The sequence below is a fragment of the Hypanus sabinus genome, chromosome 16 (genome assembly GCF_030144855.1).
Source record: "Hypanus sabinus isolate sHypSab1 chromosome 16, sHypSab1.hap1, whole genome shotgun sequence".
NCBI lineage: Eukaryota > Metazoa > Chordata > Chondrichthyes > Myliobatiformes > Dasyatidae > Hypanus > Hypanus sabinus.
In genome coordinates, this window is record NC_082721.1 from 24,861,883 (window position 1) to 24,888,433 (window position 26,551).

General features: G+C 39.7%; 1 protein-coding gene across 3 annotated transcripts in view; it reads left to right on the top strand.

Annotated features, from left to right (window-relative positions):
• upf1 (UPF1 RNA helicase and ATPase) overlaps positions 1–25,534 on the top strand; it is a 51,778-nt gene extending 26,244 nt beyond the window's left edge. Inside the window, exons 5-24 of one of the 3 annotated variants that reach the window (XM_059991303.1) lie at positions 2,773–2,953; positions 3,530–3,691; positions 4,249–4,333; positions 6,334–6,441; positions 9,238–9,346; positions 10,017–10,176; positions 11,259–11,377; positions 12,448–12,612; positions 13,657–13,771; positions 14,112–14,255; positions 14,823–15,036; positions 15,744–15,861; positions 16,917–17,073; positions 17,307–17,449; positions 17,949–18,123; positions 18,880–18,961; positions 19,757–19,921; positions 20,050–20,270; positions 22,095–22,214; positions 22,809–25,534. In XM_059991303.1, coding sequence (XP_059847286.1) covers positions 2,773–2,953; positions 3,530–3,691; positions 4,249–4,333; positions 6,334–6,441; positions 9,238–9,346; positions 10,017–10,176; positions 11,259–11,377; positions 12,448–12,612; positions 13,657–13,771; positions 14,112–14,255; positions 14,823–15,036; positions 15,744–15,861; positions 16,917–17,073; positions 17,307–17,449; positions 17,949–18,123; positions 18,880–18,961; positions 19,757–19,921; positions 20,050–20,270; positions 22,095–22,211 — 2,740 coding nt within the window. In that variant the 3' untranslated portion in view covers positions 22,212–22,214; positions 22,809–25,534. Of the gene's footprint in view, positions 1–2,772; positions 2,954–3,529; positions 3,692–4,248; positions 4,334–6,333; positions 6,442–9,228; positions 9,347–10,016; positions 10,177–11,258; positions 11,378–12,447; positions 12,613–13,656; positions 13,772–14,111; positions 14,256–14,822; positions 15,037–15,743; positions 15,862–16,916; positions 17,074–17,306; positions 17,450–17,948; positions 18,124–18,879; positions 18,962–19,756; positions 19,922–20,049; positions 20,271–22,094; positions 22,215–22,808 lie in introns of all 3 variants that reach the window. The other 2 variants (XM_059991304.1, XM_059991305.1) reach the window with 2 other exon arrangements.
• The last annotated feature ends 1,017 nt before the right edge of the window (positions 25,535–26,551 follow it).

The window sequence follows — 26,551 nt, forward strand, 5'->3', positions numbered from 1 at the left end:
GGATAACACATGCACTACAATAATTTGGACACCACGGTAGCTCGGGGTGTTTCAGAGTTTAGCTCTATCATTCTGTAAGGATTCTTTGTCCTCGTAAAAATGCGTGGATTTTCCCCGCATGCTCCAGTTTGCTCACACATACACCAGGTAGGTTAATTGTTTATTGTAAATTGTCCTGTAATTATTTTAGGGGTAATTGGTTTTGAGAGGTTGCTGGGGCATTGTAGCTTGAAGGGCCAGAATGGCCAACTCTGTTCTGTATCAGAAAGTAAACAAATAATGCTGGTGGAACTCAGCAGTTCAGCAAAAGGAAACTAGTGAGCACAGGATGAAATAAACATTAGTATGTATTCTGGTGTGTTAATGTAGACAGTTTGTTTTATATCTGTGAAGTCTGTAATATGACTTTAGGTTTAAGTATGGTTATGCTGAAGTTGCTGATTTTTCTTATTGGAAAATATTCTTAACAGGGAGACAAGCCAGTTTTCTCAAGGTATTGAACCTGTGCATTTTGGGGAAATCATGTATGGTATGCATGAATAGATTATGAACAAGAACTTCCTGTTATTCTAACAGGATTCATTCTTAAAACTAGCTACTGTGAAACTAGTGTTAACTGTTGGAACTTTATCTAAATTGGGAATGATTATTTCAGCAATGGAAGGGCCAAATTTCCCAGGTACTGGTGTTATTGGCCAGGTGAAGTCGATTAAAATAACAGTTGCTTCCTTCCTAACTATTTTATATTTGTATTTCACATTTACAAATAAAGAAAATACTGGAAATACTTAAATCATGCAGCATCTGGGGAGAGAGAAACTTGGCCATCTTGTGTTTACTTACGTTGCTTCTGTGTAGAATGAAAAGAGTAGAAAGAAACTCTGAAGTCCATTTAATCATCTGCAACCTGAGGGTGATCAACATCTTTGGTAGATGTCATTTGACTTGCTATCCCTTCATTCTGTTCTAGGTTTGAACAATCGGTCTGTAAGTAAATTAATCCACCTAATCTCTCCATATTCATTGGACACAGACTGATCACAACATACTTTCCTTGGACACAGACTGATCACAACAAGCTTTCCTTGACCAGTAATTCTGTGGTCATGTTTAATATTCACTGGATGTTTAGATGGTTTGTCATGAATGGCCATAATTACTTCTGTTAAATAGTGGAAGCACTGAAGCTACAGTCTCTAAGCTGATACCAGAAATTCCCCGACTATCACACTTTTAAGTGTGTCCTGCTTTTCCTATACTTTTAAATTCTCTTTATAAAATCAGTCTGTTTCCTGCACTGTTGCGTCGTCCTGACTGCTTCACCTGCAGCTATCTGAAGGGTGTCAGCCTGAAATGTCGACTGTACTACTTATAAATGCTGCCTGGCCTGGTGTGTTCCACCAGCATTTTGTGTGTGTTGCTTGAATTTCCAGCATCTGCAGATTTCCTCGTATTTGCGTACTGAAATCTTTCTATCTGTCTATTCAAATTCACCTGACTATCTTTAACAAAATTGCAGCACCTTTAAAACTTTGCTGTTCATATCTTATACCGCACTAATTTTGGTTGTCCAGTTTATGATTTATGGCTCATTGTTCCTCACAGTTCATTTTTAATTCCCTTCCTTAGCTTCTCTCTGTCTCTAACTATCAGGACTGCTCCCCTTTGCCTTATTTATGTATTTTAAATGTCCATAACACCAGTAATTTGCACTCTGGCTTTAAGCACTTCTTTTTCCATTAAAATTGCAAGATCACTTCTTATCAAGTAAAGAATGCCTTTTTCCATATAATGCTCATCAATCATGTTCTATATTTATTGCTTATTTACTGATTATTATTACTACTTTTTGTATTTGCACAATTTGTTGCCTTTTGTACACTGGTTGAACGCCCAAGTTGGTGCTGTTCTATTATGGATGTATTGTGTACCCCTGCAGGAAAATGAATCTCAGGATTGCATATGGTGACATATGTATTTTGATAATAAATTTACTTTGTACTTTGCATCTTCAAAACATGCTGAAACCTGCATAACACACAAAATGTTGGAGAAACTCCGCATGTATGGAAAGGAATAGTCGGCATTTTGGGCCGAGACTCTTCATCAAGACACTGAATTTCCAGCATCTGCAGAATCTTGTGTTTATCATTTGTTGGACTTGCATGCCGGTGTAGTCCAGCTGATAAAGCCTGTGACTGATCCTTAGTTTAGATTTGACCACTTTTAGTCCTTTATCAAATGGGTTCCACTTGAATTTGTGTCTGTGGTGGAAATCCTGTGTAAAAGGCAGGTAAATTACAATTGAAATGGAAAGTAAATTTCCTTATCTTTTGAGTAATGAAGACATCCCACTTTCCAACACATGGGGGTAAAGCTATTTGTATGGCATTTATAAATTAAAATTAACTTTTGCCCGTGATATGAAAAGTTTTATAATAAAATGATTCTCAGAAAATAACATTTAACAGCTTCCAGCAGAGCTTTAATGTTGCTGTAATATTGGGAAGTCACGAAAGAAGCTGTTGAAGCAATAGTTTGTGCATATGATGTAATCTTAGAATTTGCAACGTAACATATTTGTCAAACCAATTAGTCAGGGTGTTTTTAACAAAAATTGTAATAAAAGTTTATCATGATTGAAGGATAGTTTATTTCAGTTAACACTCTAACTGAAGAATTGTGTATAATCTCATTCTTGTTTCTTAGTGCCTTTAACAGGGAGCAGAAATAATTTCTAAAATGGTGTACGCACTTGCTTTTCTTCCACAGGCAACCATGTGCCAGTCAGAGCAGCCTGAAGGACATAAATTGGGATAGTTCACAATGGCAGCCATTAATCCAGGATCGTTGCTTTTTGTCCTGGCTGGTGAAGATTCCTTCGGAGCAGGAACAACTACGAGCCCGTCAGATCACAGCACAGCAGATCAACAAGCTGGAGGAACTCTGGAAGGTATGTGCATTGTACCATTTGATACAATGGACTCCCAATGTGGCATTCCAAAATTATTTGTAATTACTGGAATGAGAACTTCCAGAGGAAATGGTAACTAGGTACACATTCTGATTTTTTTAAAGTACACAGATGCAAACAAAGAGTTCAATGTCATTCCAACCATGCAGCAGATACTGATACTGACTATCTAGATACAGAGAATGTAGTCTAGGATCATTGCCTGGTACATTGTTGAAATGGTATTGAGCAATCTGCTAAAGTGAGAATGTGTAGCCAGCTTTCCAGGCCTGAGGGAACATAAAGGAATTTGAATGTGGTACTGTAATTTAAACCACTAAAACCTAAAAGTAACATACCCAAGACACTGCAGGATGTGCAAATATGGGCATGGTGTGCATTTGTTATGTACTGCAGTATCTATCTATCTAAAACATTAACTACAAATTTGCTGCTTCATTAGAATTTATTCTTATGTTAGAAAGTGAAATATCAGAATTGATAAAATATTGTAGTTGTGCTTCAAATCACTTCATTCATACTCTTTAATGTTTGGATATTACTCTTTGTGTTTAGGATAATCCATCTGCAACCCTTGAGGATTTGGAGAAGCCCGGAGTAGATGAAGAACCCCAGCATGTCCTCCTTCGGTATGAAGATGCTTATCAGTATCAGAACATCTTTGGACCACTGGTTAAACTGGAGGCTGATTATGACAAAAAGCTGAAGGAATCACAGGTATTGTACAGAATAAACCTCTGCCCCAAAGAAGCAACATTTAAAAAAAAATCATTTGTACTATTCAGCTCTTTATAAGTGGCTATGAAGAGTGTGGTCTCTGTGGCACTAAGTATACTTAACTGAGCCAAATGTTCATGCAGCCCAGTGGGTCTCTGGTTAGTTTTTTTTTGCTGATCAAGCTGACCTAGATTGATGGTTTCATGAATACATAAAACCTTTGCATCTAGAAGATCTGAAGACAAGGGAATAGATATTGTGTGACCACTGGTATAAGTTCATGGTTGGACCATTCGAATTAATTCTAGGTATAAAGCCTGGAGATTCTGTAGCATGTATTTATCACAATGACACCTGCATTCCAGTGTAAGGTTCTTGTTGCGTTCTCCATAAGAGTGAGTTGGTTAAGGCTGTTAAGGCACATGAAATCATAATGTATCTGGAGTTAACTGATAGTTTCTCTTTTTATTCATTTCACATGGAGTGATCTTCTCATTGACACAGTGATTCCATGACTTGATTTTTGTTAATAAGTCCTTTTATGTTTCTGACTTTAGACTCAAGATAACATCACCGTCAGATGGGACTTGGGTCTCAACAAGAAACGGATTGCTTATTTTACTCTGCCCAAAACAGACTCTGGTAAGTGTGAACCTGATTAATGTTTGGATCTCCTTTATTAATGGGCATCAGATGCTGTAAGTAAGCGTTTGTATTCTGAATGTATTGCACTTTATACGAAGGGCACTAGTGTAAAAATGCAAAAGTTCTCTATGCCAGGGAGTAGTGATGAGTGCAGAGGAGTTCTGATAATATCAGTAAATTATAGTCAATTCTGAGGCTAATGAGAAATGCTTTGTGTAATGTAAAAGCTTGACGCTTTTTGCATTGCATGGGTGTTGCTTGCTGCTGAACACAATCACTCTCCATTCAAAGATAGGTAATTCCCAAGCCAGTCATTCTTCTAAGTTGTTCAAAGTAAATATTGTGAAGCTTACAGATTTACTGAATCGGGTGCCAGCTTACAGTTGCAAGAAAAAGTTTGTGACTTACATGTAGTTACATGGCTTTCTGCAATAATTACTCATTAAAATGGTCTGATCTTCATCTAAGTCACAATAATAGACAAACACAAACTGCCTAAGCTAATAACACTCAGTTGTACTTTTCATGTCTTTTATTTAACACATTGTTTAATCATTCACAGTCCAGGCTGGAAAAGTATGTGAACCCTTGTATTTAATCACTGTTAGAACCTCCTTTTTTGGCAATAACCTCAACCAAATTATTCTTGTAGCTGCTGATCAGACTCTGCACAAAGGCAAGGAGGAATTTTAAACAATTCCTCCATATAAAGCTGTTTCAGTACATCAGTATTTCTGGGATACCTTGCATGAACAAGGTATGACCTCTTCAGGTCATGCCATAGCATTTAATTGGGTTTGGACTCTGACCTGGCTATTCCGAAACACAGATTGTCGTCTTTTTCAACCTTGTTGCATCATCTAATTTCTGTTAAGCCTCAGGTGACAGACTACTACCCTGAAATTCTCCTGTAAACTGTTTTGTTACAGTTCTGAAATCATTGTTCCCTCAATGATTGCAAGTTGTCCATGTCCTGAGGTGACAAAGGAGTCCCAAACCATGATGCTCCCTTCACCATGCCTCACAGTTGAGATGAGGTTTTGGTGTTGATGTGCAGTGTCCTTTTTCCTCCAAATACAGCAGAGTTCATTTAACTTTTATCTCAACTGTCCCCACAACAACGTCCCAGAACTGTTACGGAACATCTGGGTGGTCTTTTGCATACTTGAGACATGAAACAATGTTTTGTTCTGTTGTCTTTTTTTTGGGAGAGCAGTGGTTTCCTCTGGTGAGTTCCTTCCATGAACACCATTCATGTTCAGTGTTTTTCAGTGTGGACACATGAGCAGAGACTTTAGAAAGTTCTAGAAATTTCTGCAAGTCTTTTGCTGTTACCCTTGGTTTCTTTTTCACCCCCTTCAGCATTCATTGATTAGAACACCTGACCAAATAGCTTCTATAGAAGGCATTACCCCAGAGGTTCACATGCTTTTTTGAACCTAGACTGTAATTGGTTATATGGTGTACTAATTATTGACGAGAAGTACAGTCATTTGTGTTAATCTCTAAAGATGTCTCTGATTGAAGTGCATGAATTTATTCATTGAGTCGCACAGGCCAAAAAGTAGTTCTGAAGAGGATAACTAACCCCCACACCCCCTCCCGATCTGGCAGTGGCATGAAAACAATGGGTGCTGACTCAATCTGGAGAAGAATATTTAGCTTCATTATCCTTGCTGTTCAGATTTACCAGGTGGAAATCTTATTTTAATGAATGCTTCTGCAGTTGGGTAATCTATACTCATTAGATTCAAAGTCAAAGCTCATACCACACGAACCATAGGCATGTGCTTGGATGGCCTGGATCTCTAGAACAAGAAACTATGCCTTAACAAAATTATTTTAAGTTGGTACACAGTCGGAAAACTTAGCCATGATCTTGGCAGCTTTTAAATATGCGTGGACCAGTTAGAGCAGCTAATGAACACCAGAGGCAGTTTGGAGGTATGCTCTTGTGTGCTGTGGCCATAATCTGATTTCCATCACTTACTCTTCAGATATGCGTCTGATGCAAGGAGATGAAATCTGTCTACGCTACAAGGGTGACCTGGCACCTCTCTGGAAAGGAATTGGACATGTGATCAAAGTCCCGGACAGTATCCTTTGTATCTTACTCATTTGATTTATGGATGTTGTACTGCTGAAGTCTCCACAATACTGAATTAGGCTGCCTCTAACCTCTGCTAAATCCTGCTCTGCTAAGTATCAGAAATGCCAGCTTTTAGATTAAGTGTGTTTGGCTCTGTCAGGTACCTTGTGGAGCAATAAGTCTCATGGTCCTTTCAAAAAAAATCTGCACTTCCTGAGAATGGTGGAAGTTAATTCAATCATAACTTTCAGTGAGAAATTGGATAAATAAATATACACAGTTTGACAAGTCTTTGTGGGGGTGGTGGAGGGTTAAACAGATTCAAGTTTAGGGAGAAGATATTGAAGAGTACACAGTTCCAAAGAACTGGGTTAAGTTTGGCTCAGACCTTCTCATTCTGCCTGTCATATCAATGAAATAAGAACCAAATGAATATGTATCCTTAAAACAGATCAGACCATTTATTATGTCACTGCTTTTGACACCTGGTTGCACAAGTTGAGTTTGCAATTCCCTACATTACATATCAAACTATTAAGTTCAGTATTTTGTTATGAACCCCGTAACTGGGTATCTTACCAGCAAAGATAGAAGTATCCGTTGAAGTCTGATGATACTATTTTTAACAGTATTTATTAGTAAAAATACACAAAAAATAATATCAATGCAAATATACAGATAATATACGACATCAATACTAAACCTAAAGGTGTGGGTATAATAATAATCATCGAGAAATAAGCTCTTTCGTTGTCTAGGGGATAATGAATTGTCCGATGGAAATATAAAGTTCAGTTCAGTCCATGCAGGCTGTGGTAGTTGCTGATCACTCTGTTGCAATTGTTGGAAAGAGAGTGAGAGAGAAAATTGTGTGCAGTAACGGCTATTGCCTTTGTCAACCTTCCTTTATGATTTCGATCTGCTGATGTGTCGTTGTTGTGGCCATTCAAGTACGATCCCTCCGTCCTTTAGCTAGACCGTTCCATGGAGGACTCTTCACCCAGGCAAGGGTGGACACACACACAAGCCCCCACCGGTCTCGTAGCGTCTCTCCTGGTTCGTCTGAGGGGTGCTGCCCCAGACCGTACTTTTATCCCCACTCACGGGGTCTCAGATGTCAATCAGGTTGGGATGATGCAATCCCTCAACCAGACCACTCTGGTTGCCCCCTGAGGGGTTTCAGTGAATAGAACAGTACTCAATACACGATTCCTTCTCCAAGAGACAATAGCAGTAATCTCTCTCTCTCTGTCAATAGGAGACATTCCAACCTGTGCTGTGCCTCTCTCTCATAAATTTGTATGAGCTGTTTATCTCTCTCATTTCCTTTGATAACAGCATTGGAATAGTAGCGATTTGCGATTCTCCAAAAAGGGGGGGGGGGGGGGCATTGGCGATTCTGTACCCTTCTGCCCATCAGAGTTGCTCCTCATTCGTAACAATTTCACTGGCTTATCTTTAGAAAATCCAATGATTGTGAAGGGCTCACTGCATCTGTGAATTTGTCTGCAAGGGGCAGTGGGAGTAGTTTCAGTTACTTTTGAGGTCCTTTTTATACAATTTCAATTGAAACTTGTAACATAAAAGCATATTCAGTCGATCATCCTACACAGCCTGTCAGCTGTGGAGGTTAATCGTTGATTTTTTTTTTTGCGCATTCTCCCCAACTCTAATCTCTTTTTTTAAGAAGAAGAAAAATAGAACATTTGTCTATTCTTTGTTCAATGACTCTTCACTGCTCCTTCCTCACCCCCCATCCTCAAAATTGAATTATATCCTTATCAAGCAGATAAGGAGGGGAAAGGTTCAGTTTCCCCCCATCTTATATTTTCTCATGCTTGTTGATGTGGGTGGACCTGCACTTAAGTTACTAAAACTGCCTCTGGTACCTAACTATGGCTTGATACCAAATCAAAATGTACTGGAATTGGCACTGTCCCCTGGTGAACCTTGGTGCAGGCAGTTTCCAACACTTTTTTTAAACTTCCTCATCATCTCAGGTAATTCACTAACTCAAATTAGACGTGACCTTCCCTAACAAATTCATATTGACACCTCCCTATTTTAATGTAAGTTAGTACAGTCTATCAGTTTCTCCCCACTGGTGAGCTATTAGACCTCTAATTATCTTGTTTGTCCTTTTGTTCACCCGTTATTCCTTTTTAAATAGTAAAAGTGAATAATGATCTCTGCCACATATTGACCTTCTATAATTGCATACCGTCAAAGCCTAAATGTGTGCAGAACTAATTTGTCCCTAGCCCCACTACTGTGTTCTAAGTTCTTATTGCATTTTACAAATTCTGCATCTGCCATACTTCAGCACTGCTCAGATTTCCCTTCATATTTGCTGCCTCCTGTTTCAGAGCCCAATAGTATGTTCCTAGCAATGTGCCCTTCATTTGAATGGTTAATTTTTATAACACATAATCCCTTGCTATTACAATATATTTTTAACCAGTATTGAGATCCCATCACGTTTTGCGCCAGTCCAATGTAAACACTGAAACAATTTGGACTTTTGTTTTTATGCTGCTCCAAGTCATGTTTCAATAATAGCTGGATTATCACCCTTCCTCTGTGTGACTTTTCCTTTCATTCATTAAGAGTAATCAAGTTTCATTTTTGTCTATTCTCTATCCTTTGCATCTGGCTTTAAATTGTTTGCTTTCGGGGTCCCATATTCCTTTCAAGCACCTGTAACTTGTATGATTCAGGCCATTTTAAAATGAAGACAGTTGTAGGCAGTATGAGTGACACTGTTAGGACTGACCTGATCAGGCTGGGAGTTGTCTCTAACTTGCCTATGCAGATTACGGGGATGAGATCGCCATTGAACTTCGCAGCAGTGTTGGAGCCCCAGTTGAAGTCACTCACAACTTCCAGGTGGATTTTGTCTGGAAATCAACTTCATTTGATAGGTAAGCTGCCAATTTACATGCCTTTTCTCTTAAAAGTAGCATCATGAACCTTTCTGCCTTGGGTCTGAAGGCTGCAGCAGTAAAGCTGCCCCACTCCTGTAGTAACAAGTGCAAATATAGTGTCACAGGATAGTTTTAGTTCAATCACTTCTGATTCCATGCAGCTGGTGAGGATAACCAATATTTTTACCCATGGTTTTTTTATTAGTATTAAAATTATAAACTGCTTTTAAAAAAAAGTATGAACATTTCAGTTGTACAATGAAAAGTGATGCTGGTATCTAAAAGACACTGACACACCCTTAGTAAGGTTAGCTCCGAGCTGTCAGCCTCTGATCCCAGTGCTGATAATGTGAAAGAAAAATCCATTCTATAAGATGAAGTATGTGAAGCTATAGAATGCTTGCTTTGTAATTTGAAGTTGATGCAGTTTTTACTGTGTGATAATGAAAGTTCCCTGTTGAAAATACAGAGCCTCACATCTAAAGGAACAACAAATTTTAATAATACAGAATGTCATCATTTATTGCAGTATGTCCACTATTGGGTTGCGTTCAAACAGAAGTCCCACAGAAGTGAAACTCCACCTGTATTTTTTGTCTTGTCATTCTTTACAAGATCATCTTCCTTTCAGATGTTTGTATTCACTTGTGCATTTTGCCCATTACAGAATGCAGAGTGCACTGAAAACCTTTGCTGTGGATGAGACCTCTGTGTCTGGCTATATTTACCACAAGTTGCTTGGCCACGAGGTAGAGGATGTGATTATTAAATGCCAGCTACCCAAACGCTTCACCGCTCATGGGCTGCCTGATCTCAATCACTCACAGGTAGATGTTTTGAGTAATCTTCCTTTAACATTGTGCCTGGCTTGTTAATTCCCTTCTCGCTAAAATAGACTTGTATATAGTTGCTACTTAATTTGGTATTAAAGCATATCAAGGTAGCAGTCCCTCAGATTGTTTCAGGCTATGTGTATTAATCTGCTCCAATTGTAAATTGTATCTGATGGTTTTAAAGGCCATTTGACCTGGAGATGGAGCAATTCCCTAACACATTAATCACAAGACTGCTGCAGATGCTTTGTCAATGTATTGCATTGCCACTGTATGATATTCAGAATCTCTTGGTAGTGTCCCTTACATGCTTCACAGGTTCCAGAATAGAGGGAAAGAAGGCAGTTTTGCTACGTTCTGATCTGCGGTATTTACTGGAATTGGGGCCAATACCAAGGCAACCAAGAATGTGTTTTTTGATCTGTATTCACAAAATAAAATCTCTGATCACAAAATAAAATCTCTGATCTGCCAGTTACCATCAAATGTTGTCATTCACTTGATGTTGCTGCTGGGAGGAAATCAGTAGCTTTGCTTCAAGTATGCTCTGGTCTTTCAAGTCCACGGTACCTGGTGTATGTTTGTGCAGTAGCATGAGTTCCTCTGGTCTCTGATCGGTTTAAACACTAAAAAGGTATCTCTTGTTGCAGCAGCAGGCAATTATTTGACTTTGTGCATTTTATGGCTACAGTACTTTGAGTAGTGGTTTTCCCAATCTACTTCACGTTACAGGTTTTAATCTTCAAAATTTTCCTGTGTATGGTAAGTTGGCCAGTGAAACTCTATGAAGAACAGTACAAAATTTTACAATAAGTGACTCGCTGCAGTGAGATGTGTGGCTGCAGTGAGTGTCTAGATCCATTTAAACTCTGTTTACAACAGTATTTAGTGTTTTAAATCCTATGTAAATATTGTGCAGGTGATATTCTGCTCGCTTGAACCATGAAACACTTAGTAAACTGCTTTTTGAAGTAATGTACTGAAAGTGCTATGTAATTAATGCATTGAGTTGTATTGGCAAAGCTACAATATAAATGTTAAAAGACCATTGAGATTCTTTGTAATCTCTCCAACAGGTCTATGCTGTGAAGACTGTTCTTCAGCGCCCCCTCAGCCTGATCCAGGGACCACCAGGCACTGGCAAAACTGTCACCTCTGCCACTATAGTCTACCATTTGGCCAGACAGGGCAATGGGTAAGTATTGCCAGCATCTGAGCTTGTATAAACCTGGGGAAACATTTTGAGATGCTGTGCATAATCTATTCTTTCTTGTCTTTCTCTATTTTTAACATTTTGTTGCACATTCTGTTTTACTATACCCTCCAACAGAAGTAGCAGCATCAAGGAGTTTGCATGTGTTCCATATGACTCTGGGTTTCTACAAGGGCTCAGCAATTCAATATTGATATAATTGCCTACTATATACATTGCCCTTGGTGTTAGTAGGTGATAGGAGAATAGGGGTGAATTGATGGGCATATTGGGGGAGAATAGAATGTTGGAAACATGGAAAATGCGGCAGTTGTGAGCTGGCACATAGACCTAATGACCACCTATATCATGAAAAAATATATAGTCTGTCATTTTTATCTTATTTTCTTAACCACCGCTGTTTAATCAATTTTTTTTTACTGTCCATAGCAACACTTGTATAAGCACTTGAGATTTTACCTTATTAAACAATTGGTAGGCCTTTCCACAGACATCGACTACAGCATTAATCACTTTATCAACTCTGTTGATCAAATAATTGTACAGTTAATAGGACGCATGAATATAAACTTAGGATATCTTAGGGAGAAGGAGCAGAAACAGAAAACTTTAGAGCAAGTTACCGAAAAAGCATTCACTGCTGAAGGCATGACAATCCATAGTGATGCAATAAAATTCACAATTACACAAGATGATACTGTCATTTTGTTTGCAGATATGAAATTGTCCTGTGATCACTCTGCAATATTCTTTTACTGCTTCTCTTGCTTTATAATAATGAATTTAAGAATTAGGATCCATATACAGGGTTCCCAATAAAATGGCCCATTTCAAAGACATGTTAACTTTAGGTAACAAAGGGTTTAAATGTTCATGAGTGTCTAATGTCGACATGGAAGACTTTCTAAAAATTTACGTGGGAGGCTGTTTGTGCAAGCTATTTAATGGTTTCTTTTAATTAGTGTGATCTGAATTTCTTACTAGGTGCACTTGTGCCGTAGATTCAGTTAGTTGGAGTACTGCTATGCAGCTTTAATATGTTTTTCTTGTAGCCCTGTTCTGGTGTGTGCTCCAAGTAACATTGCAGTGGACCAGTTGACTGAGAAGATCCACCACACGGGCTTGAAAGTGGTGCGGCTATGCGCCAAGAGTCGTGAGGCTATTGATTCACCGGTCTCATTCTTGGCTTTGCATAATCAGATTCGTAACATGGACAGGTAAGTAGCTATTGCTTGGGGCACCAGCTTATTGGTCATGCAAAGTGCAAGGCACTCTATACTGTCCTGTGTTTGCATTGAAGATGTGTGAACTTACAATGCAGGGTGAAGTGCCCTGACAGAAGAGCTTGTTACTGTATTAAATCTCTAAGTAAATAAAGATTAATTGATTCTGCCTTTCGACATCTGTGTTCCAGAATACTTCCCAACAAAAGTATTATATCTTTTGTCCTGTCGTATTGACAGAGCAAGCTAGTTGAGATTTAGGCATTGACCAGTCCATGGAGTGTAGATTCTGTCATTTACAGACACTTGTGGTTTACAACTTCTGGTTTTAATCAAGTTCTGTTTGTTTCAAATTTTAAGACTGAACAGAGAACTCATTTTTCCTGCTAACATTCTCTAGTACCTGGGCTTTTTTTTTAGTGTTATGAGAATGGTGAATGCACTAAAAATAATATGGTTCCTTCCATTGATTCTCAAAGCTCAAACAATGAACTGAAATAGTTTCTAACCAAAGCCAGTTAGAAAGTGGTAGGTTTGTGTCTATTTGCTTAAATACCATTATCTATCCAGTTAGTGCATCTGGTGTAGGTCTAAATACAGTATTTGACTACAAACTCCGTCCTTTCCATCCTCTATACAGCCCCTTTGGATGATAATAAATACTGAGATCTTGGTGCATGTTTTAAACAGGTTTAGAGCATTTCTGGGTCATTCCTGACTTGCACGGTTTAGGTTCTTGAATTTGAGAATTTAGACACTGAGCTAAACTAGCATCAGTGTCTAGATTAGGAATGCTGCTATGGAGTACAGGTGGTCCTGGTTTCTGTAAAAGTTGAAGGATGGCTGTTTGTGGTTTTCTGCTCCTGGGGGGCCCACCAGTAATTAAAATGGTCGACCATATTGGCCATGTGCATCAGCATCCAATGCTTGGAGCTTTGCTGTAACTTAGTGGCTCACCTCTCTGGCTTGTGCATGTAGTTGTTGTTGTGGTCAGCAGTACATTTACGACACATAATATCCATTTGCTCTGCTCTCCAGCATGCCTGAATTGCAGAAGCTGCAGCAGCTGAAGGACGAGACTGGTGAGCTGTCATCCGCAGATGAAAAACGCTACCGTGCCCTTAAGAGGACAGCAGAGCGTGAGCTGTTGATGGTAGGAAGCTCGTCATTTTATTGCATTAAATCATGTGCTTCATAATTCTCAAAGATCGCCTACTTGCATACCTGCTTGTGAAATGGTACTTTTAAATGTTTTACTGCATGTTAATGAATTTCTTATTTGGGAGACAAGTCATTGAAGATCTTGTGGGTGGCAATAGTGTTGAAGTTGACAGCAACGTCCGAATGTCCCTACTTTGCAAATCCCAGCAAAACATTATTGACTGCCCTTGCTCTAGAATTACATGTGGCATTAATTTTGTTTGCTCTGTTGTAGTTCTACTCAAAGCCACTTTTTTTTTGCCTCTAAACAATTGTGTTATGTTCTTTTATAGAATGCGGATGTTATTTGCTGCACTTGTGTAGGAGCTGGCGATCCTCGTTTGGCTAAGATGCAGTTTCGTTCCATTCTGATTGATGAGAGCACCCAGGCCACAGAGCCAGAATGTATGGTTCCTGTGGTCTTGGGAGCAAAGCAGGTATGTTGTGTGCATTGAGAGCTTGTGTAGTCTTTTTTTAATTTGCAAATTGCAGAGAAGACTTTGTATAATTAAGAATACTAAAGGCCATGTCATAAAGTTCAGGACTGAGATTCTCTAAAAGATGAGTGAGGCTAATATTGAATTTTTCTGTGAAGACTAATAATTTGGTTATGATCCATCTTGAGTTTGGAAGTGTGGGTAAGATTTTATCTGGGCTGAAATTAGACTTAATGCTGTTGACGAACTGATTTTCTTTGGTCCTTCCAGGTAATTTTCTTGAACTTGAGAGGGTGAAACTATAATAGACTTCAGCTCAAGGCAGGCGGTACCAATTCGTTGATGTCACTGACTCACCTCAAATGGCTGAATTTTTTAATTAGATGTGCATTTTGTTTCTTGCATTATGTGAACAAACATTGCTTAACTATTTGGAACAAATCAGCTAGTTACCATTGGCTAAGACAACTGTATTGAACTGAACCAAGTGAGATTACTTGATTTTTTGGGGGATCAACCACAAAGTAAATGGGTACAATTTTGAATTTGAGCTGTTTTTCTTCATAGCTGATCTTGGTCGGTGATCATTGCCAACTAGGTCCAGTGGTTATGTGCAAGAAAGCTGCGAAAGCTGGTCTGTCTCAGTCGCTGTTTGAGCGCCTGGTTGTTCTGGGGATTCGCCCAATACGTCTGCAAGTCCAATACCGGATGCACCCAGCCCTCAGTGCCTTTCCATCCAACATTTTCTATGAGGGCTCACTGCAAAATGGTGTTACTGCAGGTAAAATTATTGGAGGCAAAGACAGTTTACAAAATAACTCATCCATTTTCTTGAACCCAAGTGTCTGTCATTGATTTTACTTTAATGTGGCATTTTCAGTAGTGTGCGTGGTGACAGTCTCTGCAGTCAGGCCTATTCTCTTGAATATGTTTTGTTTGTGTGATTTTTGGAGCATGGTACATTGGTCACAGCAAGTATGACTATTAGAAGAAGTTTCATTACCACTTTCAAACAAAAAACCTTCTGGGTTTTTAAATGTATATTAACGTTATATGTAATTTTTCAGTGTTATTCCTGTGTATCATGATTAGTGAAAGGTGCAGGTGACCTGGTGAAAACAAAAATCTAATTTCCCCAAAACCTGATAGGCCATAAATATACCAGTGGATCACAGATGGTTCAAAATTAAGCCTAGCTGTCTATCTCTATATCCTTGTTAAGTTACAGTTAATCTTGGCTTTTAATGGTTGGCATTAACTCATTCCCTATTGACTTTGTATAGTTAACAGATCTAAAAGTAGATTTATGTCCAGTAGTTTCACTCAAAGTTGTTTATTGCCTAGTGGTAGTGTACTAAAATCTCAAGAAAGAATTGTCACTGAATATGTGTAGAAGTGCAGTGTATGCTGATAGGTGTATAGCTAAGCAATGAGAGCTCATTCTGCATTGTGGGTTTGTTTCTTTGATGGTTTATTTCTGGTTCACAGCGGATCGTATTAAGAAAGGTTTCGATTTCCAGTGGCCACAGCCTGATAAGCCAATGTTTTTCTATGTGACTCAAGGACAGGAGGAAATCGCCAGTTCAGGCACTTCATACCTTAATAGGTGAGTACAGAGCTAATAAATCTTTGCCAAATCATACACTTCCTTTCAGCTATTTTAGATCTTTTCTTTCTTTTTTTTCTTTTTATCTTTTTATTAATTTTAAGAAAAACATAGATGAAATGTGAATACAAAGCGTTTGAGAATACATAATTAATAGTTTAAATAGACAATCGGATATATAATAATCAATATATAAGGCCTCCCAAACTCACAGTATTTATGTAAAAGAGACAAAAAAAAAAGAAAAAAAAAACCCAAAAAAAGAGAGAAAAAAACTAACCAACATGGGCTAATATATAATGTTAAATACATACAGTAGTGCCAATAACTCCAAACCTCCAAATAATTAAGGATAATAAAAGTAAGGTTTAGGAAAAGACAATTTAACTCTCATGAAAATGTTGAATAAATGGTCTCCAAGTTTCTTCAAATTTAACTGAAGAATCAAAAACCACGCTTCTAATTTTTTCTAAACTCTAAACGAGATAGTTTGAGAAAACCACTGAAATACAGTTGGAGGATTAATTTATTTCCAATTCAATAAAATAGATCGTCTAGCCATTAATGTAACAAATGCAATCATTCGTTGAGATGAAGCGGATAAACGGTTATTATCCATCATTGGTAAACTGAAAATTGCAGTAAAAGGATGCGGTTGAAAATTAATATTTAAAACTCCTGAAATAATACTGAAAATATCTTTTCAATAATTTTGTAAACAAGGACAAGACCAGAACATATGAGTCAATCTTTTAAAGGCAATTATTTAATATTTTTGATTTCTTGAGCTTTTGTTTTGTCTGGAATAGGAGACAAAACCAATCTATTTGCTGTGTTTAGTGCAATCACTGTTATAATGGCAAAGCACAGCAATAATTTGAGTAAACGTATATGTATGTATCTGGGCATCGAAAATTATTTGTTAATCTTGGCAATGAAGCAGGAATGTAGAGGTGGTGCTAAACATTATTATAGCATTGGAATGATGGGCAGGGATTTACCACCAACATTTGTCACGTCTAGTACCTCAAAATTGAAATCTCTTCTCTTCTCAGGACTGAGGCAGCCAATGTAGAGAAGATCACCACCAAACTTCTGAAAGCAGGTGCCAAACCAGATCAGATTGGCATCATTACACCATATGAGGGGCAGCGGTCATACCTGGTGCAGTACATGCAGTTCAGTGGTTCTCTGCACACCAAACTCTACCAGGTATTGTTTACTAACATTTTTGTGGTTGTTTAGGCAATGTTGTCAGTGCTATGATCTACCACAAGTTAGCCTTTCTAATGCAAAATAGAGTTGAGGGTTTCTCAGCAGCAGGGAATTGCTACAGTAAAAATCAGTAGAACATTTTATCGTGGCAACATTGAGCAAATTGAGGTTTTCTATTCGTTTGGTAGTTGGAGTTGCTGTGTTATAAAATTCTTGTGTGCATCTTCTAGGAGGTGGAGATTGCAAGTGTGGATGCGTTTCAGGGTCGAGAAAAGGATTTCATTATCCTATCGTGTGTTCGAGCAAATGAACATCAGGGCATTGGATTTCTCAATGACCCTCGCCGCCTGAATGTGGCTCTGACAAGGGCAAGGTGAGAAGTTATGGAAAGAGGTGATAATGCAAAAAGATATTAAAAGCAGAGTGCATAATCAAGTATAGGTATTTGGTAGCATGTGGCTAAATGAGATCTTGAGAGGGAATATATTTGTTTTGATGGCTCTGAGAATTAGGTGCATGTGAGGTTGAGTGTATTGTGTTATGCAGTGGTATGTCACAAGTCTATAATGTGCTATTATGTAGGCATTTGCATCACACCCTTTGCATTCCTGTTCCGTGTTAAACACTAAGATTGGGTGTCATACAGCTGCTCATTCTTGCCTAATATCTGAGGTCTGTAAATAGTATAATTTGGGCAAAAACAAGTAGCCATTAGTTTCTGTAGCAGAAAAGATCTGGGGAGGTGTGGACAGATAGGAAAATTAAGTTTGTGGGATGGATGGGAACTTTGTAAGGTGGGGAATTCTGTTGGAAATTTTTTCAGTTCCTTTTGAAATGTAATCAAAAAGTTTTATGTAACCTCTGGTATACAGATACGGTGTCATTATTGTGGGGAATCCAAAGGCTCTGTCTAAACAGCCTCTGTGGAATCACCTGCTGAACTATTACAAGGAACAGAAAGTGCTGGTGGAGGGACCACTGAATAATCTACGTGAGAGCTTAATGCAATTCAGCAAACCCCGGAAGCTTGTCAATACCATCAACCCGGTAAGGAAAGTGTAGAGCTTGCTGACAGTCAGTCTGTCTTCAGCTAGATGCTCACCCATCTGTGACAGACAGCAATTTCTCTTGACATGGGCAGATGGTTGTGGCAGATTGTTCGCACAGAAGTGATTGAAACAGTTAAACTCCTTGCAGCTGGTTTCTTTACCCACTCAACAACACACACAAAATGCTGGTGGAACACAGCAGGCCAGGCAGCATCTACAGGGAGAAGATAGATGCTGCCTGGCCTGCTGCGTTCCACCAGCATTTTGTGTGTGTTGTTTGAATTTCCAGCATCTGCAGATTTCTTCGTGTTTGTTCTTTACCCACTGTTGTTTTAAATTGGAGTTTTATAAAATTTCCCTATGTACAATTTTGTTAGTTCCATTTCTTTGTGTGGAATTTCTGCAGGCAACTGGCAGCTTACAAGCAGTGTTGTCTGTACTTGAGTGATGTCTGAGTCTAATTAGAGAGACAGCAGTCTGGTCCCTTTGCAAACAGCACGTTAATGGTCCTTCGGCCGCCATGTTTATGCTGACCATGATGCCAGTTTAAACTGATTCCACCTGCCTGTAAAAGATCTGTATCCCTCTCTTCCTTGCTTGTTCATGTGCCTGTCAATATGCCACTTAACTGTTGGCTGTTATACGTATTTCCAGTGGTGTTATTTTTGGGTCTGGAGTTAAATAGTGTTCTTCAAACTGAAACTAGTTCTTTAGTGGGATGTGATTTGTACTAATGAATATTCCTGTGTTTCAGGGAGCTAGATTCATGACCACGGCCATGTATGATGCTCGAGAAGCCATCATCCCAGGCTCTGTGTATGATAGGAGTGGCCAAGGTAATTTTGTTTGAATTCAGAACTGTTGGCACTGAAAGCTTGATTAATATGAATGTCAACTAATCCAAGCTTGGCTCAAGTTGGTTGGCTTCTTGACACTGTGATCATGGGATTCAAGTTTGTGAAGTTAAAGTATGATCTCTTAACATTTCCCTGTAATTAGCTGAAGTTTCTTGTCCCTTTGCTTCGGATTGTAACCACACACTAAAAACTGTATGTTATACTATTCCATATTGCTACTGCTTTGCAGATTTACTTGCTTGAATCCAGGAATGAAGGGGCTGTGTAAGGTGAAATATGGTGATGAGCTCAATTCCATGGAGTTTAATGAGCTGATTTCAATGAGACATAGAGGATTGCAAAAGGTAGTTTCCTTTTGCTAATGAGTCTAGAAATGGGGATGAAATTTTGAGTAAAGGTCATCTGTTTGAAAGATATATGACCTGTTTTGTAGATCATTGAAATTTTACAATTCGGAAGGATGGAAGGCCATCGGTGATTGATTTCAATATCCAAAAGGATTTGGGGATCAGAAGCAAAAGAGAATGGGGAAAAAGATTGAGGCACTGCTGGGGGGGGAGGGGGGGCCGTATGGCTGCTTTCTTTTTGTATTTTCTGTGCTAATATGAAAATGCTACAGTTCCACACTGGGATTAAGAGAGGAGTGCAGGATCAAAAGGCGTGTTGCAGAGGCTAAATTAAATTTTGCAAAGGGATGTGTTTGCTTGTGATGTCACTAAGATTTTTGAGTGTCATATTTCTCATATTTTCATCTCTTGTCTCCACTACAACCAGCGGGTCGCCCTTCCAACATGTACTTCCAGACCCATGATCAGATTGGAATGATTGGAGCCAGTCCCAGCCACGTTGCTGCAATGAACATCCCTATCCCCTTCAACCTGATGATGCCTCCGATGCCTCCACCTGGCTATTTTGGACAGGCAAATGGTCCTGCAGCAGGTAAATGCAGCTTGTTCCTTTATCTAACCATGGGGATGTCACAAAGAAACTGGGTCACAGAGGGATGATGGTTTTTGTATCAGAGTCTTCTGCTGTCAACCAATATTAAAGCTTACTGTTGTTCAAAGGTCGTGGAATTGCAAAAGGGAAGCTGAGCCGTGGGGCTCGTCAGAGAAACCGTAGCCTGGGAAATCAGCTGAACAACCAGGCCAACCTACCCAATAGCCAGGCCAGTCAAGATGTGGTGTCACAGCCTTTCTCTCAGGGCCCGCTTACCCAGGGATACATCTCCATGAGCCAGCCTTCACAAATGAGCCAGCCAGGCCTGTCTCAGCCAGAACTCTCACAGGTAAATCTCAGCTCAGCTTACACTGATAATGGAAACTTGTAGAGAAGAACAATTTTGTGCTGCAGGCCTGGATTGTGAACCAGGTCGTTTATGAGAAACTTCCTTAAAGCGTAGCAAACTTCCATCTCCTCATCTCCTTTACAAGCACCATAGCCATCTTAATTAATTTCACCCCCTTGGAATTTTTCATGTTTTATTGTTTTACGACATTGAAACACAGTGGATTTAATTTGCCTTTTTTTGACACTGATAAGCAGAAAAAGACTTGTGAAAAAGTGCAGTGATCTGAAGTAAATAGAAATATTAAACACAAAATAATTCATTGGACAAATCTTCACTCCCTTCAAGTCAGTATTCAGTAGATGCATCTTTGGCAGCAACAGATTTGAGTATGTGAATAGGTCTCTATCAGTTTTCTACATCTGGAGACTGCAATTTTTCCCCTTTTTCTTTTCAAAGCTGCTCAAGCTCTGTCAGATTGGATGGGGATCGTGAGTGAGCAGTCCTTTTCAAGTCCAGCCACAAATTCTCAATTGGATTGAGGTCTGGACTCTGACTTGACCACTCCAGAACATTAACTTTGTTGTCTTTAAGCAATTCCCGTGTAACTTGGCTTTATGCTTGGGTTCATTATCTTGCTGGAGAACAAATCTCCCAAGTTGCAGTTCTCTTGCAGACTGCATCAGGATTTCCCTGTATTTTGCTGCATTCATTTTGCCCTCTACCTTCAGAAGCCTTCCAGGGCCTGGTGCATGATGCTTCATGGTAGGGATGCTGTGCTGTTGATCATGTGAGGTGTTTGGTTTATGCCAAACATAGTACTTAGTCTGGTGGCCAAGAAGCTCAATTTTGGTTTCATCAGACCACAGAATTTTCTACCAGCTGCATTTAGAGTCTTCCACATGACTTCTGGCAAACTCTAGCCAAGATTTCATGTGAGTTGTTTTTTCAACAGTGGCTTTCTCTTTGCTACTCTCCTGTGAAGCACACAGGCAACAGTTGTATGCACACTCTCGCATCTCAGCCATTGAAGCTAGTAACGCATCCAGAGGTGTCATAGGTCTCTTGCTGGCCTTCCTCGTTAGCCCCTTCTTGCACAGCCCCCCAGTTTTTGAGGATGACCTGTTCTAGGCAGGTAGACAACTGTGCCATATTTTTTTCCATTTCTTGAGGATTGACTTAACTGTACTCCAAGAGAGATTCAGTGACTTGGAAATTTTCTTGTATCTGTTTCTTGACTTGTGCTTTTCATAACGTTTTTGCAGAATTGCTTGGAGTGTTCTTTTGTCTTCGTGATGTAGGTTTTGCCAGGATACTGACCCGCCAGCAGTTGGACCTTCCAACAGCTATAGAAGTGTATTTTACTACAGTCAATTAAAACACCTTGGCTACACACAGGTCTTCAAAACCAGATCTCCATTTAACTAATTATGTGACTTCTAAAACCAATTGGCTGCACCAGTGATGACTTAGTGTATCACATTGAACACTTAAGCAATCAATTATTTTGTGTTTTATATTTACAATTAACTTAGATCACTTTGTAGAGATCTGTTTTCATTTTGAGATGAAAGTTTTTTTAAATCGGTGTCAAAAAGCCAAATTAAATCCACTGTGATTCATTGTTGTAAAGCAATAAAGCATGAAAACTTCTGGGGGGTAGTGGTGAATACTTTTTATAGTATAGGCACTGTCCTCTTACTGGTGCACTTTGGGTCAGAACTGTTGAGATCCCCTGGGATCTTTTATTCATGGCTCTGCTTTTAATTATTTGGCACAATATTGTTCCTAGTTTTTATTTGTATTTTGTAATTCTAATTGCAGGACAGTTATCTGGGAGATGAATTCAAGTCTCAGATCGATGTGGCCTTGTCGCAGGATTCCACTTACCAGGGAGAACGTGCGTATCAACATGGAGTGACCGGGCTGTCACAGTATTAGAATGTGAGCAAGTTTCTCTTTATTGATAATAAACGGTACTGGGGTCTGGTATCTGCCCATTCGCTTAAAGTTTTCATCTTCAGCTAGCTTAAGATGGCCCCAGACAGTTGCCGTTGAAACTGTGGTAACTGAGTTTCTGGGGCATTTATCATGTTATTGAAGGGCAGAATTAAGTGGAAGGAAATGTCGGGCTGTGGAATAAGATGGAGATCAGGAAGTGTGGTGTTGGGATTGGGAATTAATGTAACATTAGTTAGAGGGAATGGAAGCCAGAGCAATGGCTAGGGTTAGGAATGGAGGAGAGGAAAGTTAGGGGAATTACATCAGTTCTAGGCTGAGAGAGTGGCGGAGACAGTGGCATGCCATTGGGGTTGCTTGCAACTGTGGTATCTTGATTAGACTGTTAGGTTTGGAGGAGAATTGGCACAATCTTGGGGTGGGTGTCAGGTAGTTTTGCTTGGGAGAGTAAGAGGTAGATTGGACTTAACTGATTACTGGTATTTTTTTAACCAATGAATCTTGCTGCTAAAGGATGAAAATTGAATGTGAAGTGGGGGCTGTGAGTTGTTGATTAATGTTTGTCCTTTATCTTGCCAGGTTAAGGAGAGGAGAGCTAGGCTTGAGCCAAGCTTAGTTCAACAGTAATTCAATCTGGGGAAAAAAAACATAAATGGATACCTGTTTCCACTGCGACTACTGAGGCATCAACTGTGAGAGAGCAACAGGAGAGAGAAACCAACCAAACCAGAGGAAGAGAAGAGAAAAGGGAGAGAGTAGGAGGAGGAAAAAGAGAGAGAAAGAGAGAGACCACTGCTAGCAGTTTGAGACGAGGAGATTGTCTGGAGGAATGAAGTAATAGAGGGCACTTGTGTGCCTTGTCAGCCAGGCCACGCCTGGTCTCACACATCTACTAAACTCTATTGCTGTTACCACGCAACTCGCCCACGCCGCTGAGACCCTGCTCCCACCTCGTCGAACAAGGGAGAGAGAGAGGAGGGGCTCGCACTCAAATAAGTTACCTGCTACATCTGAACTGCCTGCTTCCTGGAGGAAGTGGGAGACCTTGGTTTTGGGAATAAAAGGGGAACATTATATCTCTCAGTTGTTCTCTGGACGCTACAATTAGCGATTAAACTGTAAATTCCAGCAGTTAGAGCATCGAAGTGAAGATTAATTTCTGGCAAAACCCAGTTGACACACAGCTGCCTTCTGCCTCCACCCCCTTTGTTCACTTTAAGGTTGATCTTGAAGTGTAGGCTTTCTGCCTAATGCTATCATTTCACACGCTTCCTCAAATCTTTCACAGTAATTGGTTTAAATGCATATGCATGCAGAGTTGGGGTTTGTGAAGGGTTAACTGTGGACTATCTGTCAGAATCCAGCACTGGGCTGTGAGAGAATTCTGCCTCTCAGTATTCTTTTTGCAAAGTTTATACTTTAATTAGAAATGCCCAGAATTCGGGGAAAGCTCATGTAGGTCACCTCTCCCCGATCGTTCTCAAGTCAGTGCAAAGAGGTGATTGAACCCACGTGAGCAGCTATTTGATGTTCTTCCTCCCCATTCCCCACCCATTCACCTGGTGTTCTGTTTTATAACCTGCTTCCAAATAGCTTGTTTTAGCTACTGCCTGTCACAATGATAAAATCATAAAGGCATTGACCAGTGGCTAACTGGCGCAGGCTCCAGATTCCCTGATACAGAAAGTGAGCTGGGTGATGGGGTTTTAGTTGGGGGTCGATGGTGTTTGCACTATTCTGTTTGGTAGGACGTTGCTCGAGTTGACAGTGGCTTTAGTGAAGCAGTCAGTGGCAGGAGAGGCTGCAAGGATGTTTTCACACAATGTGGTGCTGGGTTGGGCTCAGTGTGCTGACTGTTGATCTAAGTGAAGGAGAATGAAGAGGAATGGGTGTCTGTTTAGTCTATTTGTTAAACTATAATCAGATAGAAAAACTTTTTAGAATACTGATTTTTATTAGTTTTGAGGGCACTATTGATTCCTCGATTATCTGAAATGAGCATTTAGAGAGGCTTTTGTTTAGACATTGGTGTCAGGGCAGAAACTGGCAGTGGCTCCTACTGGACCCCAGTCTTTCAGAAGCTCACTTTAAACCAAAGCTATTCTGGGGGGGGGGGGGGGGGGAAGAGGAGAAATCCACCACAAGCAGAAAGCAGATAGCCAATGGCAGAAAATGTGTATGATTCTCTTCAGCTCGTTAAGATGCTTAAGATTACAGTCTATAACACTGGGATTTTACACCAACAGCATTTGGATCAGCCTGGAGAGGGTGTATTGTTCCTGAACATATTCTCTGTGCCACTGTGGGTGTTACACTGCCAAGTTGCTGTTGTACAGAGAAAGTCTACAAATACTGTCCCACAAAATTCAAGCAAAAAAAAATGACCAGGTGGAGCAGCACAGGCGAAGCTAGCTGCAGAACATCACCAGCAATTTGAGTGAGCCTTGCAATTACTTCTGAGAGTAATGTGGAGAACTCTTGCAGCTGTCCAGAAATTCAGTTTGACTGCCAAAGGCAGAACTGATTGAAGTGTGACCACAGGCCTTTGACTTTTGGCCATTGTCTCACTTTCATTGACCTCTAATTCACTGATGGCAACAGCTGCATGGGAGTGATGCCTGTCCCACACTGTCCTCACCCCTCACTACCCAACTCCTTTTTGCTAGGCCTCGATCCCATTAGTTCTGTGGTATGAACAGCAATGATGTGAAGACTAAGGCTCCATGGCTGAGGAACGCGTTGGGTTTAGCTGGTTATGTCCAATGGCCACAAGTTGAAGTGCAGGTTTGGGCAGCTCTGCCTCCTGCGGTGATCTCATTACTCAGCAGTGCCAACCTTGCTGATGGCCAACGGTCTGACGCCAGCTACTGTGGGCTCAGGACGGGGGCAAGTACTGCAGACCCTCCTGTCAAATGGTCGAAATGTTTTAAGGCACAGGGTCTGGCTGAAGGGACTTCTCCTTTAAGAAACTTTTTTTTTATTTGGCTTCCTGGCAGAATTGTTAAAAGTTCATAGTTGCATTTGTTTCTGGTAGTTCATTCGATCCACCTGTGAGTCCTCCATTAAAGATGAATCTATTGGAGATCACTTTCATTCACCCTCCCCTCAATGACTGACTTCTGCTTTGTGCTGTTTAATTTTGTGTAGCAGGAAGAGGAATTTCTGATTTTTAAATCCTTTACAAACCTGGTGCTGGTTCTGCATCTGTTGAGTGGAAAATAGTGTTTTTTTCTAATCCTGTCTGGATTTTTATTTTAATCTATTTTGCCTCTGTAACATGCACCATTAATAAAATTAGCTCTGCACACACTGTTTTCAGTTTGTTTCGTGTCATGAAAGGAAAATTGTGCCTCCTAACTTTGAAATATTTACACTTTGGATCAGATTTGGATCGTTTTCAGTTTTATAATGTAAATAAGTGTTAATACTGAACCTGCTATCAGTACAATTGAATAGCCAAGACTAAGAAGGGTGGGAAAACTGGAGCCCCTCAGCCCCCAATATGTATAAACTAATAGTTTAGTAGATTAAATACTTGCAGAGAAAACATTCTATTTGATGTTAGGAGCTAGTTAATGACTGCTTGTTTTATCAAGAAGGTAATTGTACATTGTCAACATCAAACTATACACTTTTTGTTCTCGTTTAAACCAAATACATCTAATCTGTCAATAACTAACTGCACAATTAGTTCTGTGCCATTATTGGAAATGAAATAATGCCTTGGACTCCAGACAAGAGTTGAAGTATTTGCACCTTTCATTTTGTTCCCCAGTCTGAGGATTCTGCTTGTGACTCTTCAGTCTGGTGGATTCCAGATGATGAATTTTAGTTGAAGTTTGCTTTCAACTTTTGCTTACAGAATCTCTTGTATCCACCTGGGTAGATGGTCAGTTTATTTAATGTCATGGGGGGGGGGGGGGGGGGTACCTGTCAGTGCAGTGCTCCCTCAATACGACATGGGATGTGTTAGCCATGCATTCAAATTAATATCATTACATGTTCCAGCATTCTTTAGCCATTTAATTTCCATCCACAAATTTCTTCAAATATTACAAGCACAATAAAGGCTGTAATGGTCATAAGAAAGCATCTGCAAAAGTAGTAGTCAAATATGTATCAGTTCCTTTACAAACATTTGTGACAGAATTTACCAATAGAAAAAATGGAGTCAACACTCTCCATCATAGTTCAGGATCCTTTTTTATATAGAAAAGGGGTCTTGCTGATGCTGAGCTATTCTGTATGTACATCTGAGTGGCCAGAAAATATAACACCTGAACTTGGCCAACCTTGACAAAGCATTGGGGTAGTTGGAATTG